The 17,493-nt window shown below is 37.6% G+C and overlaps 1 protein-coding gene across 8 annotated transcripts in view; it reads right to left on the reverse strand.

Annotated features, from left to right (window-relative positions):
- Cnot2 (CCR4-NOT transcription complex subunit 2) overlaps positions 1 to 17,493 on the reverse strand; it is a 102,150-nt gene that overhangs the window by 24,412 nt on the left and 60,245 nt on the right. For 6 of the 8 annotated variants that reach the window (XM_052753408.1, XM_052753414.1, XM_052753410.1 and 3 more), the window contains one exon: positions 8,906 to 8,972. The exons of 1 other annotated variant lie outside the window; for it this stretch is intronic. In XM_052753408.1, coding sequence (XP_052609368.1) covers positions 8,906 to 8,972 — 67 coding nt within the window. Of the gene's footprint in view, positions 1 to 8,905; positions 8,973 to 17,493 lie in introns of those variants that run through there. One more of the 8 variants, XM_052753416.1, reaches the window with a different exon arrangement.

The following is a 17,493-nucleotide window of genomic DNA, read 5'->3' on the forward strand; positions in this document are numbered from 1 at the left end:
TTCTCTCAAACTTCTCTGTAAAATGTGTCTTTTGGCATACCAAAGTGCTCACAGAGATTCCACTAATAGCTGCTTGAAAGCTGTCAACCTCAGAATTTCTCTAAGATACTAGAAAGGGAACTAACCTAGAGTGTATATTGGCTTGTCACTCTATTTTATACTGTGTTGTGTGATCTTAATAATGCTACAGCCCACTGTCATTCTCTCTAAATCCAGGACAAAATAAGGAAGAAAAGAGATTAAAACTCAGCCTACTCAAGCTACCTCCCGAAGAAATCAGTTTTCTCCCTCCCTCAATCACAGTTCTCCTATAGGTCCTGTGAGTGGCTCCCAGAAGAAACCATCACAACAGTCAATTTTCCTAACACACATTCCCTGGGGGCCTACTGTGTGACAGATACTATACAATCTGCTAGGGAAACAGCAATGGGTAAGACAGAAAAGGCTCCTAACCTCAGGTGCTTAATCTCTATGCCTAAACAGTGTCTTAAAGTCAGCTCTAGATGAAAATGTCCAACAAGAGTGTATTTGCCAGTTACTCATCGCCAAAGTTACACAACACACTTTTAGATCTTAAAGATCACCCACTCTGTGTCTACATTTTACAGATAAGAAATCTGATCCCCAGATAAGTTAACTGACTTCTCCAAGGCAACACAAAGAACTAGGGCTAGAATTTGGATCTCTTACCTCCTAGTGTTCTTGAATGGCAGTACTATACACGGCAGAAACAACCGTGTTCGCAATGTGAGTGCCCACTAACACCTTTCATCTATTCTTCCTCCAGCCTCCTTCGGGATGGGTTTCTACCTGTGGGATATCTATTAACCATCTACGTATCCACCCATCCATCCTTCCTCAGTGTCCCAGCTCTTCTCACTCTTCCTCATGCTCGTCCATTTTCTCTTCAGTTCACCTTCCCTCTCGTCCTTCTTACACTCATGACTCCCAGGAAGTCATGTGTCTTCCAAAATTTACTCTCTTGTTGGCCTCTTCAAAGAAATCAGTAGGCTCTACAAAAAACTTTCTTTCTACAGGAACTTTCTGTATGTGTATTTTTCTGTCTGTTCTGTATAAGAAAAATGTCTAATTTTAGAACTACTTTAAATATTGTACATAATCTGAATATTGACCAAAAAAAATTCTGGCCAAGAAAACAATGATGGGTAAGGTTTTTTAGTCAATTAAACACTGGCCAATTCTAACTAATTTATGGTGACTGGTGGAGGAAGACAATCTGAAGAAAATATACTTGATTTTCGCATCCAAATTCATCTTGGTTAAACACAGCTAATAAATCTAACACATTTTATTCATGAAATATTTATGAAAGATGAAAAGAAAAGGATACGTAGTACAAACATATTACCAATTCTTAAACACTTAATAGGGTTATTTGAAGTTTGACTTAAAAATGGAAGCTCTTTAAAACAGAATAATAGCACTGAGTAAAAGCATACGGAGATTTACTTTTAGGAAACAAAGTATACTAAGTTATTACATATGAGATACTTAAGTCAAACTATGACTAACTGGATAGGTACAAATGGGGGGGGAATTTAATCTTTTAATTATAAATAGTAACACAAAATCATCTCTGAAATATCAGGGCAAGAATAGAGCATCCCTAAGGAAAAGCTCAGTGGCTGGTGGTGGTGGCAAAAGGAACTACAGAAGGTAAGAATACAGGTGAGTGTACACAGGCTCAGGACTGATGAGTGTCTGGGAGGTGACAGGAAGTCAATGACCTAACAAACATTATCACTTCTTTTTGTTCTACACAATTATAAAGAAGATATTTATTTTTTCTTCTAGCCCAATTTTTACATATAAAGAATGAAAAAACAAAAATCAATTTAAAAGGCTAAGTTCTGAATCAACTCTTTCAGGAAGACTCCACGTACATATTTTAAATAGATTCCTATCTCTTATTTTACAAGAGATACTAAACAAATACTGAATTAAATTCTTCCTGGATCCTTTTTCAGAAAATCCTAAGAAACAGTGATTTAAGCATCCCAAGGCACTGGTGACAGGCCCAGGGGGTAAATGCCTGAACCCGAGTTCTAGCTCTAGGATTCAAGGGGAAGAAGACAAGAACTGACTTCTGCAAGTTGCCCCAACATGTGCATCATGGCACACATGTGCCCCAATACAAAGATGTACACATACCAAGTTTTTTAGTGAAAAAATGTAAGTATTCCACAACTTATTTCTGTTAAAGAACCACTTCACAACCAGCACTAAACACTGACAGCAGGATGCCCCTTCTATTGAACCCCCTTTGCTAGAGACACACGGTACTAACAATCTGGGGAAGTTCAGTTACAGCACGGAATCCCGATCCTGGCACCCGAGGGAAGCCCTCAACAGTCTCCTCTCATTACAGCCAGGTGTCTAGACTTCCGGAGAAATTCAGTGCTACGCCCAAACTAGCAACAGACACAGTCCACAGTGGAGCTTCATCCCATGACTTCTTTACCTACAACCTACCCTATAGATAATGTTTCCAGGTAAAATTATTTCATTCTGCTATTTCCTTCATAAAATCCAAAGAATTTACAAACAGAAAAAGCTTCTGAGATCAACCAAGTTATACAATAAGAACTAAAACCAGCCACTGAATTGCTTTCTTAACATCACAGCAACAATTAAAGTGATGGCTCAGGGATAGGATCACACACTGATCTCGGAGAGGACCTAAACTGGGGGGTTCTCAGCACCCACAATCAGGAGGCTTACAACCACCTGGAACTCCAATCCCAATGGATCTGACACCCTCTGGCCTCCACAGGCTCATACATGTGGGTGTACATAAACTTACAGACACACAAACATATACATACATAAAACTTAACAAATGTATTTTTAAAAAACCACAAGCAACAAATCAGGAAGACATCAATCCAGTTTGTGATTCCAACTTCAAGTCCTTTCACAATTACTAGTCCTTGCATTTGGATAGGTTTTGCTGACTGTGCTGTTTGTTCTTAGAGACTGTGTCTTACTTTGACTTTGGAGGATTCAGGGCTGTAGACTCTCCCCTAAACCATCCTAGTATTTTTAGAAGGGACAGTGAGGGTTTCTGGGACCACTATTCTACAGCATTAAGTAAAACCACAACTTAGTCTTTAGAATTCGGTCATGACCCTCGGAGAAGGAGGTTTTTCTAACTTTAATCAGCACTTCACGGCTTAGGTACTCTATGTATGATTAACAGTCTCCTTCAGTCCCCCTCTTCTCTTCAAATCTGTCCCTCTAACCTCACTATTCATCCGCTCACTAAGAATGCCTTCCTCTCTCTGCACTACAGGGACACGTGACACATCCATAAATCACTGTGCACAGCGTGGGACTAGAAAAGGTGTCCTGGAGACTACATGAATGTAATAATGACCATGATTTCAGCAGGCAGACAAGACGGAGGCAGCAGTGTTGCGAAACCAGGTGGCTACAGATGGCATGACACCGAAGTCTGAGAGAAGACAAGCTGTCGGAAACAAGGCAGGGGAGCAAGGTAAATGGTGCTGCCTGTAGCCCCTGATGTTCAGGGGCCTAGGAAACAGGCTCTCAAAGCAAGGGGAGAAGAGGAAGAGGAAAAATTACAGACCTGAAGGACAACTTGTCTTGCCAAGGTAAGGATATATCAGATGAGAAATATGGATGGGACAAACTAGTTTCCAAACTAGCTACAAGCAGCTGTTGTGAACCATAGAAAATACTAGACAGCAAGAGCTCCTCAGGACCATTTCCCAGGGTAAACTCTGTATTCTCCCTCAACATAAATTTCTAGTGGAGATTACTGGAACCCATTCACAAGATGATATAGGTCTCAAACCTTATAAATATGCTAATTTTCTCTTCCCAAATTGTATATAGTGTGTAAACTGTATTTCCAAAATATCTCAAATCTGCCTACTTCTCAGCCACTAGTCCAATCCCTGTTTTCTTGCGGAAACTATTAAGCCTTGCCTCTTATTCCTTCCCCATTCAGTACATTTTCTACAAAGCAAAGTGATGGCGGTACCAAAAACCTTTTGCTAGTGCATTTAGAACATATTGAAATTACTATTTTTTATTTACATTTACCCGTGTGCAAGTGTAAGCACATGTATGCAGAGGTCCATCAAGTAAGTTCTAGGGGTGGAACTCAGGTTCTCAGGCTCAGCAGTAGTTGCCTTTACACACGGGGCCGTCACATGGGCTGGGTTCTTTCTTTGCTGTGTACGGATGTTCTGCCTCCCTGTGTCTGTGTGCCATGTGTGTGCCTGGTTCCCAAGGAGGCCCCAGAGTTCCATGAGCGCTGGGAAGCAAACCTGGAGGCTCCTCTCAGAGTGGCCAGTGCTCTTCATCTCTGAGCCGTCTCCAGCCCTATCTGAACGCTTCATTGAATTTTCTCAAGACTTTCTACGATCTGAGATACCAACTTTCACTCTTCTCATTCATTACACTGACTTTCTCACTGCTCCCAGGTCATTAAGTGACTTATTCGATTTTCCACGTTTCCTTGTACCCAGATCATTCCCCTCAAGATCATTCATTCTGGGGACTAGAGTCCTCAGATTCAGGTTTCCACCTTAAATTTTAATTCTTAAGAGATGGTGCAGTCTGTGTGCTTGATTCATGTAAAGCATGAACTGCTCACTCATCTCACTAGCTGGCTTGAGTCTTGTACTACTCATTACTAGGACTGCGGTATTTCCTTTGCCTGTGTTTATTTTGTTTCCTCCTACTGAAAGTAAGCACCGTGAAAAGTGGGAACTTTGTTATATTTGAGCTCTTGGAATATAACCACATTCAGAGTAGGACTCAATAAATACATGATGAATGAATAACTCCTATCATAATGTCTTCAGGAGACAATTCAGTAGATTCTTGGCATCTGCAGATTCCACACTAGTAATTTCTATGCAAATGACTCACTGTGGTCATGATGTCAGCTTTCAGGTTTCAAAAACTGTTCTTAGCTCATATTCAGAGCACACTCACACAAAGTAACTTCTGGCTCCATCGCTTGTCATTTACATGACCTTGAAAGTTCCTTAAAATCTCTTGTCAAGATTCACGCACAGTAAATACTGATTTACTAGCTTTCCCCTGTATTTTTAATGTGCCCATGACAGTTGAAGGAGCCAACAGTCTTAATGAAGAAAAATGAGACATTGTAATCAAGTACGTTTCCACTGGAAAACAGACATTTCATGGAGAAAAATTTATGATACAACTTTGATCTATAATTTGCAAAGTTGTGAAAAATGTTAAGGTATATTCCACATAAAAGGGAAGATTACATTTATTATTAGCTAAAACCAATTAACAACCAGAAAGTTTCCTATTCCCTACACTGTTTCATACTAAAATTATTTTTGGCTTATACTATTAGTTTATCTACTTATCTTCCTCAATATAAATTCAGCAAATACTTACTGAGTGCTTCTCATAAATGAAGTGCTAATAACATGAAGACAATTAAGACACAATAAAGAACAGCAGCAGCACCCACCACAGAAGTGTGCCTACTGTACAGTATATAGACAGCATAAAGGAGAATGGTCTCACACACACACATACACACACACACACACACACACACACACACACACACACACACACACACACCTCTGCTATCTAGAATGGTAAGTACAGTAGGCACTCAACAAGCATGATCAACTCAATTCTTAAAGCTACTGCAAGATACTATTCTGTATTTAATGATGTTAATATCATCACTTTGAAACCATGTCAATCATGCTCTCTTGTTCTACAAAGTAAATTATGTTCATAGATGAGTATCAGTTAGAACAATCAGATAACTATGCCACCACTCACAAACCAGGAGTCTAAATCCTAGGAAGATTTATTTCTTTTCTTAAATAGTGGCCTCAGAACTTTCAGAATCCAGACATATATGTCGATAATGCATCCATCAGGACAGTTAACTAACTGCCTATACATAATACACAATTAGGAGGCACTGAATAACGTTTCTTTGTTCTCCACTTCCAAGACTGTAAATACTTGCTGTTCCAACTATACAACTACTTCATTTCAATGAAATGAAGATCTAGGAGAAACAGAGTCCTGGCTCTGTCCATTTCAATCAGCATGCAGTTTTACAGAGCCCAAGGACTGGCTGCAAGGCTGTAAGACTGACTCAAAACATATGCACACACTAGAAGACGAGTAGAGAATATCATGCAGCTTGAACACTAGATGCTTCCTGGCTACTACAGTTATCAACTGCTGAGCAGAATCCACACGAGCCCTCGGATGAAGTCATCTATTTAGATATAGTCCTATTACTCTAGGGCCCGAAATCATACAATCCTCTAATCCAGTATTTTCTGGATACCTCATATGCTTATTACATAATCACTTCCATCCCAATCTGACAAAACGTACATTCAAGCACACAGTCCTGTGTCCATTCTAAGAGAACCCTCATCCCGCTGTTTAATTTCACCAAGTTTTCCTTCTCCATTTCCTCTATCTCTAACTTTTAAAAAAGAAAATCAAGAATAAGCAAAAAGTTGGGAGTACACAGGTCAGTGTTAAAGTGCTTGCCTAGCATGTGCAAGGCCTAGACTCAATATCCAGCACCAAAACCTAAAAACAAGCCTCAGAAATCCCAGTCCATGGAAGGCACGGTCAGGAGGATCCGAGTTCTTGACTAGAATGGTTACATAGTAAGACTTTGTCTCAAACCACAGACACATAGACAAACAAACAAAAAACCAGAGATAGAGCTTACATTTGAATAGCATAAATCACCAATGAACTTTGTGAAATATAAATACAGAGTTAATGGTAGTACTTAATAGACTGAGGGGAGAAAAGAACTTTCAAGTTCTATCAGTCTCAATGTGTAATTACAGTAAATGCTACAAGAACAGTTTCTCTAATCCAGTCCTTTATTACTTCTTTCTCTCTCTCTCTCCTTCACTAAAGTCAGCTCCTCACATTTTATCACACTCAAGGGAAACTATGACCCTTAAGTCTCACAAGGCAGCCTGTGTTCTCTTCTTTCACAGTGTGTTTCTTCACCTACTACTTAATGATGGACTTGGCCCTCTGGGTCTCTCACAAAAGGAACTGGCAACTAGGCTGTCTTTTGTCACTAACTGTAAATTCCAAATGTGTACCCTGGAAAATAACTGCACGCTGAGCTAAAACAGTTATCCCAGTATTCATTTTTCAGTAGACTGTTTTCTAAAACATCAGTTTAAAATAATAAGCCATGGATTCAAAATGCTGCTTCACCAACTTTACTAAATATAGTCATTTTATAAATCCAAGTTCAACAAAAATTGTTTGTCATACATGGCTTCTTTAAAAAGTAGTAAGATTTTTTTTTCTAAAAAAAATACATTTGCTCGATCATCAATCTTTGCACATCCTTCACACCAAACAAAGCAAATTAAAGAAAGCTGGAATCAGTAAATATCTGTCATGCCAAGGACATTACTACCTTCCAAACAAAGTCCATCCCCAAAGCAATGTCACATTTGCAGGTTAAAAAACCTCCAAAGTCTAGACAGATGGTTGTAATCACCATTACGAAATAACCTCACTTTCCCAAACATATCTTTTATCCATTTTATATCTTCTTTCTACTATGTTATAAACTGGGCTTTAAAAAGCAAATATGCCTATGCAGTTGCTGTACTGAAATAGAAGAGAGCTTTAAACAGCTAGGCATTTCTACAGGAAGGCTTCCCAACAGGGGAAAAGCCACACCATACATAAGCTAACAAGAACACATTACGAGCTATGATAATTACCTCAAGAAGTAGGATAAACATTTGTAGATAAAAAAGGAACTCCGCTTTTAATAAAAGGCTTTAAAATATGTTCTCGCTTAAGTATGGAAATTAGTATTTACTAATTCTGTATTAGCTAATTGTTTCATAGCAAAAGAGGAAAACTATAAAAGATTAAAACAGAAAGAAAAAGATAGAGACAATACTGTTCTACACAGACCACCTTCCCCACCCACCCACTGTGAACCTGGAGCCCAGGGTGAAGTGGTATGACACTCTCTGACACTTATCAAAGCTCAGTTTCTCCTCCTACAGGGCGAGCTCCAAACCAAACTCATTTTTACTTGAAACTGATTAAGACAGGGATTCGACACTCTCCTCTATTGTTTGATGGTAACTTCTAACACTTTATCCCAGCTCCCGTTGACAGCAGCAATGAGAAATAAGCAGATTTTTACACTAACAGAGATGATGAAATCTTATTAAAATGTAACATTTTGGAAATTTAATTTGAAAAAAAAACAAAAAAAACATTTTATAATTTGGAGTTTTATACAATTTTATATGATGGTAATGGCTAACATTTATTGAGCGCTTACTATGCGCCAGGCACTGTGCTAAGCGCTTGAAAAGTATTATAGCACTTGATTAAAAAAAAAACTTACACAATGAAAAAATTTAGGTGTTATAATCAGGAAGAACCAAAGCAAAATAAATCAATACTTTCTACTAAATGAAAATTATTTTACAAACAGTTGCTAAATAATGGGCTTACAGCATTAATGGGCCCAAATCTAAACAAATTAAACAGTAAACCAAACCAACCAAAGGCAAAAATCTTTAACTTTCTCTAACTGAAAACACAAAAATCACTGCTTTTAATTGTTTAGATTTTCAAGAAATTGCAAAAGAACATATAGATATACATGATGTCAAAGTAAATTGCAACACATGCTATTATCTAAGAAATAACAAATTTAGAATTAGTGAGGCCCAACATAATGAGGTTACTACACAAAAAATATAATTTTGAAAATTAACTATCTTCTGTTAAGCCCTATAGGAAACCCACAACAGTAGAAGTGGCTGTTCTTTACTTTTTCCCTTAAATATAAAGTATCCCAGAATAAGTACAAAATTCTTACTTTGTTGCCCGTATAAACTTGCCCCAAACTGAGACAGCTGACCTGATGTAGATGGTGATGCCAGCATCTAGAAACAAATTAATTATATTAGAGCATAAGGAAGACAGAGCATTGTAGTTACAAGTCTATACTTCATATCAATGTTAGACTTAACCCATGGCCCACGTCTTACAAAGACTACCACAACCAGATGAAACCAAACTGTGCAAACAGAAATAATTAATGCTATGAGGTTTTTTTTTTAAGTTACACTAATGCATAGCAACACCATTACTTAAAAAAAAAGAAAGAAAGAAAAGAAACTAGGCTACTCATGAAAACACAAAGCTAAAATCTCAGTCAGCTTTGTAAACTTACATGTGACACTGAATTTAGACTATACATTAAGACAAATTCTAAATAAAACCTATTATCAGAATAGAAAAGTTTTGTACTTTGTAAAAATATTTTTTGATTTTTATATTCACACAGCCATGTAAGCAGAGAGAAAGCATCAGCAAAAGACAAGTAAAACTACAAACAAAACCAAAGACATGGTAACTGATTTACATGGTTTCTCAGTGAGTGATGCAGACTTGATTGTATCGTTGTACAATGTCTTTGAATTTAGCAGAATAATGTCATATTTTCCTGGTAGAATATAAATTCCTTCTTTTTCTTTTCTTTGAGATAGGGTTTCTCTGTGTAACAGTCCTGGGTGTCCTGGTATCTGCTTTGTAGTCCAGGCTGGCCTCGAACTCACAGAGATCCTTCGGTCTCTGCCTCCCAAGTGCTGGGATTAAAGGCGTGCTCTACCATCACCAGGCAGAATATAAATTTAAAGGCATGTTACATTCACAGAACACACTGTTTCTTTTTGTGTTTCTTTACAGACAGAAATGCATGAGTGCCATTTATAAAACAGGTATTTAAACTGAATAAATGAGGACATGTAAGCCAGTGCTTCAATATTCCACCTTATACAACCATCGAAACCTTTTAATTAAACACAACATGGGCCATAACCTCAAGAGGTGTATAACCTAGTGGGAAAAGAGAACAAATGATGCGATTACATTCCAAGCTGGTGCAGCAAACTCTACAACAGAAGCAGGCCATCACTGAGGAAAGACCACTCTGTCCAGACGAGGAAATCAGTCCAGTTCTGTAGGGTGGAACCTTTGGTGAAGCTACACAACAGGCATTTCTTAGGCCAACAATATGCAGTTAATGTAAGGTTAATGTCATAATCAAAAAGCACAAAATAGTGGTGACTATAATAGTGATTAGGAAAGGAGACACAGCGTAGTTCTATTGAAGAATATAAAAATCGGAAATAAAAGAATGCTGAAGCAAGATTCCAAAGGGTCTTCTTTAATGTCAAACAAGATGGCTGCTTACTGTAACAAAAAAAAGGTATGAAGGACATGGCAAGAAGAAGACAGGTGCTTTAGGAAGGAAATCACTGAAGAACCGGAAGAAACTGGTGAGGTGGCCCAGTGGAAATAAACAAGGAACTGCAAACAAGGGACTCTGGCTACAGGAGTCATTATTCTCTCAGCAGAGCTGGAGCACAGAGAAAAGGGGCTGCTGAGTGGAGAGTCCGAGGACAGGGAAGTTCTGTGGCTCCAGAGCAGGAAAACTTGAGCACTTAGGGACATGTTGCACTCAAGTTTACAAACTACATATGATAGCTGTTTGAAGTCAAAGGTGTACGGGCCCGTCAGACCCTGCAGAGAGAGGGGTGGATTACACACCACTCTAAAATCATCAACAGTTACAACGGAATTAATTTCCTAAAGAAGCATCAACTCGTGTATGTGTGTGTAAAACACACATATTCTTTGTTACATCCAGGATGTGTATTCTAGACAATTAACACTTTAAACTATATAACCTTTAACAATCAATCAAATAGGTTAAAACACGATCAATCAAATTCTTTTACTAGGGACTATATTCACTACTGTTACCATATTAACTATATATATTTTATATATATATTAAAAGTTCATTTTCAAGCTGCATGAAAAATTGAGATGTATAATTTTTTAATAAACCTGTAGTTAGTGACAAAAAGTCTATATAAAAGTTAAGAATCATGACTGTTACCATTATTAGTTATAAAATGGAGAATAAAATTGCTTTTGTAGGTTTCACATAAAAGATATTGGCCGATATAACTAGACGACTTACAATGAATGTGAATATCTTCAAATGCACACCTTAAAGTGAGACTCTTCTAAAAATGTATACTTTCTGAATACTTGATCCCAAAGAACAGCCAGACATCCAGTGTACTTTCTCACAAAGGCCGGCCAGAAAGACACAATTACATTACATGTGTGCTGCACCCAGCACTGGAGGATGAAGGAAGTGAGAAGAGCACAGAATAAGGCAGAGGTGCTGTGAGACCCTTCCAAAAAGGAAGGAAGGTAACGGCTCACCACAGTGTGGCATTCAGTATCACTTTCTATACTGAAAACACTAACATTATTAAACAGTGCACTTCAAGAACATAACAGCCTAGTGAAAATTAAAAATGGACCCTGACAAAGTATCAACTACCATTAAAAGACCACAAAATCTTATGTATTTAAGCGCTAAAAATTCATCATAAAAAATGAATTTCTCAGAAAAACATAAAATTTTAGACCAAGAAACAGATTTCACTGGAGTGTAATGCAGTGTAAGTAGAAATACACAGCTTCACAGTCTCAAAGAGGGTAAAGGTAGAAAAGATGAAATGTTATGCTATCTGCAGAATAATGAAACTACCGAGTAGTTTATCACGTTCCCAGTTTAAAACTATATTATGTAACATCTTCATCTCTCGAGGACTCTACACTCAAGCCAAACAACACAATAAAAACTAACAGAAGCAACCAAAGAAATAATAATGTGGCCTTAGTAATTTATTCTAAGTTGTTAAATGGCCCCTTTACCTTTTCCTAATAGATATTAACACATTAGAACTTTGTTGATGGTTTGAAACAGGATGCACTATGCAATCCAGGCTGGTCTCAGACTCAAGATCCTCTTTCATCCATCTCCCAAGGTAGAAGAAGCTCCAGAACTACATCTTCAGTTATTTTCATTAACAGTGGATACAAGTGACATCTGTGATCAGTAACAATCTACAGCATTAAGTCTTCCATTTCCCAATGGTGATGACTTCTTGTGCTTACTCTCTCCAATAAATAGATCTGCTATCATTAAACCAAACTTACAAAACATTAACATAGTTTGGTGATGGAATTAAAATTTTAAAATAAAATTTCTCTAACAAATATCAAAAAGAAGTTTAAAATTATCCTTTAAAGTTTGATCTAATTTACTTAAGTGAATGGTGATAATTCCTCTTTATTTTGTGGAAAAAAAAAACTTAACTAGTTTTTGACTATATCTTATCTACACAAAGAATGAGAGACCAAGGAAGAATGCAGATTCATGCATGTGTACACATAGACTTAAAGAGAAACTTAAAATTAAAAATTAGTGGTTTTAAAAAAGATATCAATGGAATCTAATAAACAGAGGCAAAGGGAACAAAGACTAGGTGGAGGTAATATTATTAAAAGGAATAAGAGAGAAAGGGAACAGGAGAAAGTAGAGACACAAAAATAAAACTGGTAATAAATCACAAAACCTGACAGTTTATGAATCAGATACAGTAAAACAAGTTTACATAGATAACTTTTTAAAATGGTAAAATAATAAGAAAAAATGGAGTGTGTGTGTGTGTGTGTGTGTGTGTGTCTGAATCCCTGTATAGTGCTAAAGTGTAAAGTTATAGAAAGACACAGGACTGGTTCTGGCAATGTTTACACTCAAAAGGCTCTTTATGTGTACTATTACCAAGTCTGTAGCAAGGACATTTCCACACATTCACTCAAATGATCTCTCTAAACACCGTTTTTCAACCTCAAATATACTTTGAAAACCACATACATGTGGGTGCGTACACACACACACACACACACACACACACACACACACACACACCAACTTTACTCCTACAGATTAACCATCTTTCAGTAATTCAAAATTCCAAATCCAAGATCCCTCTCCACAAAAAAAACAAACAAACAAACAAACAAAAAAAAACAAAAAAAACCCCAAACCTGAAAATCTGAAAAAAATTGCCACAGTCATGATGTGTAAGAAGTTTTAGAACTGGGTGGGGTATTGGGTTTAGGTACTTCTAGTCTGGAGTATTCTGGATTAAGAAATACTTAATCCTTATGCTAATTTGATGACTAAACATTTTATAATTATTTTGTAGCTAGTGAAACTGGATGCTTCATAGATGTATCATTTTCTCTCCATTTTACATTTTAACATTAAAATCCTGTTTAAAGATAATGCAACTGCTAATCAAGTTTTAAAAATTCTAGAAATGACCTGACATTTAATTTCAACTACTTCTGAATATACTCTGCTTTATTTCCAAGCCAGCCAGGGGTACACAATGACCCTTGTCTTTAAAAACAAAGAAACAAAAAAACCTGACATACACACCCAGACCATATTCTCTATTAGCATTTATAAGATGCTTTGAAAGATTTTTAACATTCTATCTGCCAATAAATGTAATTTTCAACAGTATCTACTCCCCTTCTCTTCAATGAACACAGAGCATATTATTTCCTATGCAGATTCTAAGAGCAAGCTCTAACTAGAGAGATAAAATCCTTGCCTCTGCTGTTTAAATTCTAGTGTATTATCAGGTAGTGATAAATGCTCTGCATTTTCATCTTTATTATTTACTTTGTGTGCATACGTACATGTGTGTGGCTGCATATACCCCACAGCTCCCAGATGGTCTTCTAAGGACAATTTATAGGAGGTCAGTTCTCTCTGTCCACCATGTGTGCTCAAACTCAGGTCATCAGGCCTATGGGCAGCAGGCACCTTAACCAGCTGAGTTGTTTCCATGGCCCAAATACTATGGAGTTTTGAAATCCAGAGAATTCAGAAGACAGTGGGAATAGTTACATACTACTGTTCCTATGTTCCAGATGAGAAATTGAGGTGCATACAGATGGCTTACTTTGCCCTAGGACACAGCTTGTAAATCACATAGCTGAAGTTTAAACTCTTATTAGGCTTTCTACAACTCACATTCAGTCACCAAAGTGATTAAAGCACTTTATAAAAAGCAAGTGGTTATTAACAAATTCACAATATGTATAACAGCGAAGAGCAATTTAAACCTGCATGGAAAATGTCAATGATGAAGCCCTCTTTATTACTGAAGATAGGTGGTAAGGTACTTGCTGCACAACCGTGCCAGCATGCATATGAAAAGCAGGGCATAGTGGGCACATTTATAATCCAATCCCAGTGCTGTGGTGGAGGTTCCCTGAGGCTTGCTGGCCAGCCAGCCCTGCCTAATCTGTCAGTCCAGGTCCCAGTGAGAGACACTTTCTCAAAACAAGGTGATGGCTCTTGGGGAAGAATAACTGGGTTGACCACTGGTCTCCACAAGTAAATACCTAAATACACTCCTGCCCAGAACAACCCCCTGCCACCACCAACCACTCCCAAAAGCCCAAACAAAGCAATATTCTGCCACTGAACTACATTCCCAGTCATCCTTCTGAAAAGAAGTCAATACTGGTATTGAAATTAGTACTGTTGTGCACTTATGACACACACTCTCATAAAGGGATGTAGAAAACTTTATACAAGATAGTAAAATGCTCATAAAGCCAAAGCAAGTCAAGCTGTTGTAGTCTTGATAGAAACTCCGTATGATTTGAAAAACATGCTCGAGAGCATTGGAAACTTTTATATACTAAGGGGACCATTTCAATCAAACCATTAGCAAATATTCTAAAACTCAGAAATAAGCAAAGTATCATTCATGAGCAAAATCCAGCACCCTGCTTATTCTGTAGGATGCATGACTAAGAGTGATTTTTACATTATGGTTATGTAGCATCCTTCATTCTGCCTCTTAGTCTACAGAGCCAAGTTACTACCTTGCTTTTCAAGAAAAAGGTTCTCTGACCCATGATGTACTTATACAGACTGGATAGCACCACAGAGATAAAAAAAGGTATTTACCACCTTAAACCAGAATAGGTTCCTAATGGGCATAAGTTGTAAATCAAGTTCTGAGACAAAATAGGAAAGTCCCATGGAATGTTCTAAGTATAATCTAAACCAGAAAACATTTTAAAAAAAATTCCTGGGGGTAGGGATGTGGCTCAGTGGTAGAGCACTTGTCTGGCATGTGCAAGGCTCTGGGTTCGGTCCTCAGCACACATGAAAACAAACAAAAAGCCACACAATAATGGGACTGTTTGCAGACAATTTAACCTGATTTAATCATTATACAATGTAGACATATAGTAAAAGATCACATGATACTCCCTTAATATATACAATATTTATGTTTCGTGTAGTACTTATTTTTAAAGAGAAAATGTCGAGGGATTGCTTTTTAATAAAAATGATAAATACCTCAGTAATATAAAAGCCATAGAGGAAATTCTGAGGAAATACTTGTAAAAGAAGAGCTCAAGACCACATCAACAGAGAACTATGAAAAAGCAAAAACTTAAGTAATACAGGGACTACAAACGGTCACTAGCTACATGGGAAAGACCTATCACTCAGTGTGTGTAAGTCTATGTGTTTACGTTTAGAAATGCTTTAATATATGAATTGTCTGCTACATGCTCAACTGTGTAAGCCCTTAGTCCTCAAATGATGGCACTGTGTGGGAGGGAGCCCTGCTAGAGGAAGTGAGTCACTGGGGGCAAGCCTTGAGGTTTTATGGCCAGGTCCCACATCCTGTTCACTCTGCTTACTTCCTGATTGTAGACTGCTATGATCAGCTGCCAACCCATACCCTCAACCCACTGGCTCCTGCTGATAAACCCTCCCTGTCATGACAGAACCATCCCCTGGAACTGTAAGTCAAAATAAAACCTCCCTTCCTTACATCACTTCTCCTGAGGCATTCTGTCACAGCAAAACAAACAACTTCTTGGGTCTATTTGCCAAGACTTATGAGCTGGTATTCTTAAAGGCATGGGGAACCCTACCAACACTAAAAGTTCTTACACACATTCTGATGGAAGATGTCACCATGTTTTCAGAAACTTAAATCATTCTATTGAATTGTGATGAAAATGTCTGAAGTATAAAATTGGAAATCCTAGCAGTGAATTAGTCCTAATAAGATTTGAGTTTTTCTGATCTACGTATCTATACTTTTACAGTTTACATAGTCTGCCTGTACTGTTTGCAATAAGAAAAACGTAAAGTAATAGTCATCTTAGGTACCCATTGCACTGTTACCACCATTTTATAGGCGAGGAAATGAAGGCTTTGAGACATTCTTGATAAAAGGCAGGACACAAGCGTATTTGTATTGCTTTTGAGTTCAAGTTCTTCGTCTGCCTATTTTATTACTTATTAATTTAGCACTGAAAGTTTCATGAAGAAAAACATTCTGTTGCTTCTGTGACAATAACTATATTGGAATAGTAATTAACATATGTGAGCCCCTGGGTAACATGAATATACTAATTCCAATTTCAAAATTACGGTAGTCTTGGAGGATGCACAGTTCTTGTTTTCTAAAAGCTTCTTTTTATGGGTATAGGTGTTTTGCCTGCATGTATGTCTGTGCACCACAGGCATGCAGTGCCAAGGAGGCGAAAAGAAGGCCCTAGATCTCCTGGAACAGGAGGTAAGACTGTTGTGAGCTGCCATGTGAGGACTAGGAGTAGAGCAGGCCCTCTCAATGCTCCTAACTGCGAGCATCTACTAGCTGGCAGAGATTTGTTATTCATCCGTTTCCATCTTCACATGTTCTCAACGAAACCCTTCATCACCATATTTATTCCCATTTTCCTACCACATTCGGCTTTCACTGCATATCCACAGTCATAGTTTACAGTTTCTGCAATGAAACTATCAAATATTAGACCCAAATGTCCCACAACACTAGTGACTGAATCCAAGGCTTTGCTCACACTAGGCAATTGCTTTACCATTGAACTACATTCCTAATTTTTTAATCTACAAAAATCAACACTTAAATCAGACACACGTGTAAATAGTAATTCAACATAATTCACATGAAATAGCAAATACCTCGACAGTCACGAAACATCAGAAAATCAAGTGACATTATTCCATAAGATATTAAAGGACACTAACAATAAACAAAGTACACATGTATCTTGGAGGGAAAATTGATAACTTGTTTCTAAAACAACAAAATGTTCAAATAAAAATAATGGAGAAATGGGGATATTGGATAATCAAATCCTAAATCCTAATGTGAACCTAGCCTGAGCCAATTTGTGACCTTCCAAAAATTGGATGTGAACTGGTAATAATCAGCTTTAAATAAAAATAAGGACATCTGTTACACGTTCAATACTCCAAACAGAACTGGGAGCACTGCTAAGAAATTAGTGAGTAGCAAACTCATAAAGCGTTGAAAGGAAAAAAGCTAAACAGATACACAGGGTCAGAATATAACTGGTTTGGCTAAAAGGTACAATACAGGAACTAGATTAAAATGATCTGGGGTTGGGGATTTAGCTCAGTGGTAGAGTGCTTGCCTAGCAAGCACAAGGCCC

Source organism: Peromyscus californicus, unplaced genomic scaffold (genome assembly GCF_007827085.1).
Source record: "Peromyscus californicus insignis strain IS unplaced genomic scaffold, ASM782708v3 Scaffold_24__1_contigs__length_46423439, whole genome shotgun sequence".
Classification (NCBI taxonomy): Eukaryota; Metazoa; Chordata; class Mammalia; order Rodentia; family Cricetidae; genus Peromyscus; species Peromyscus californicus.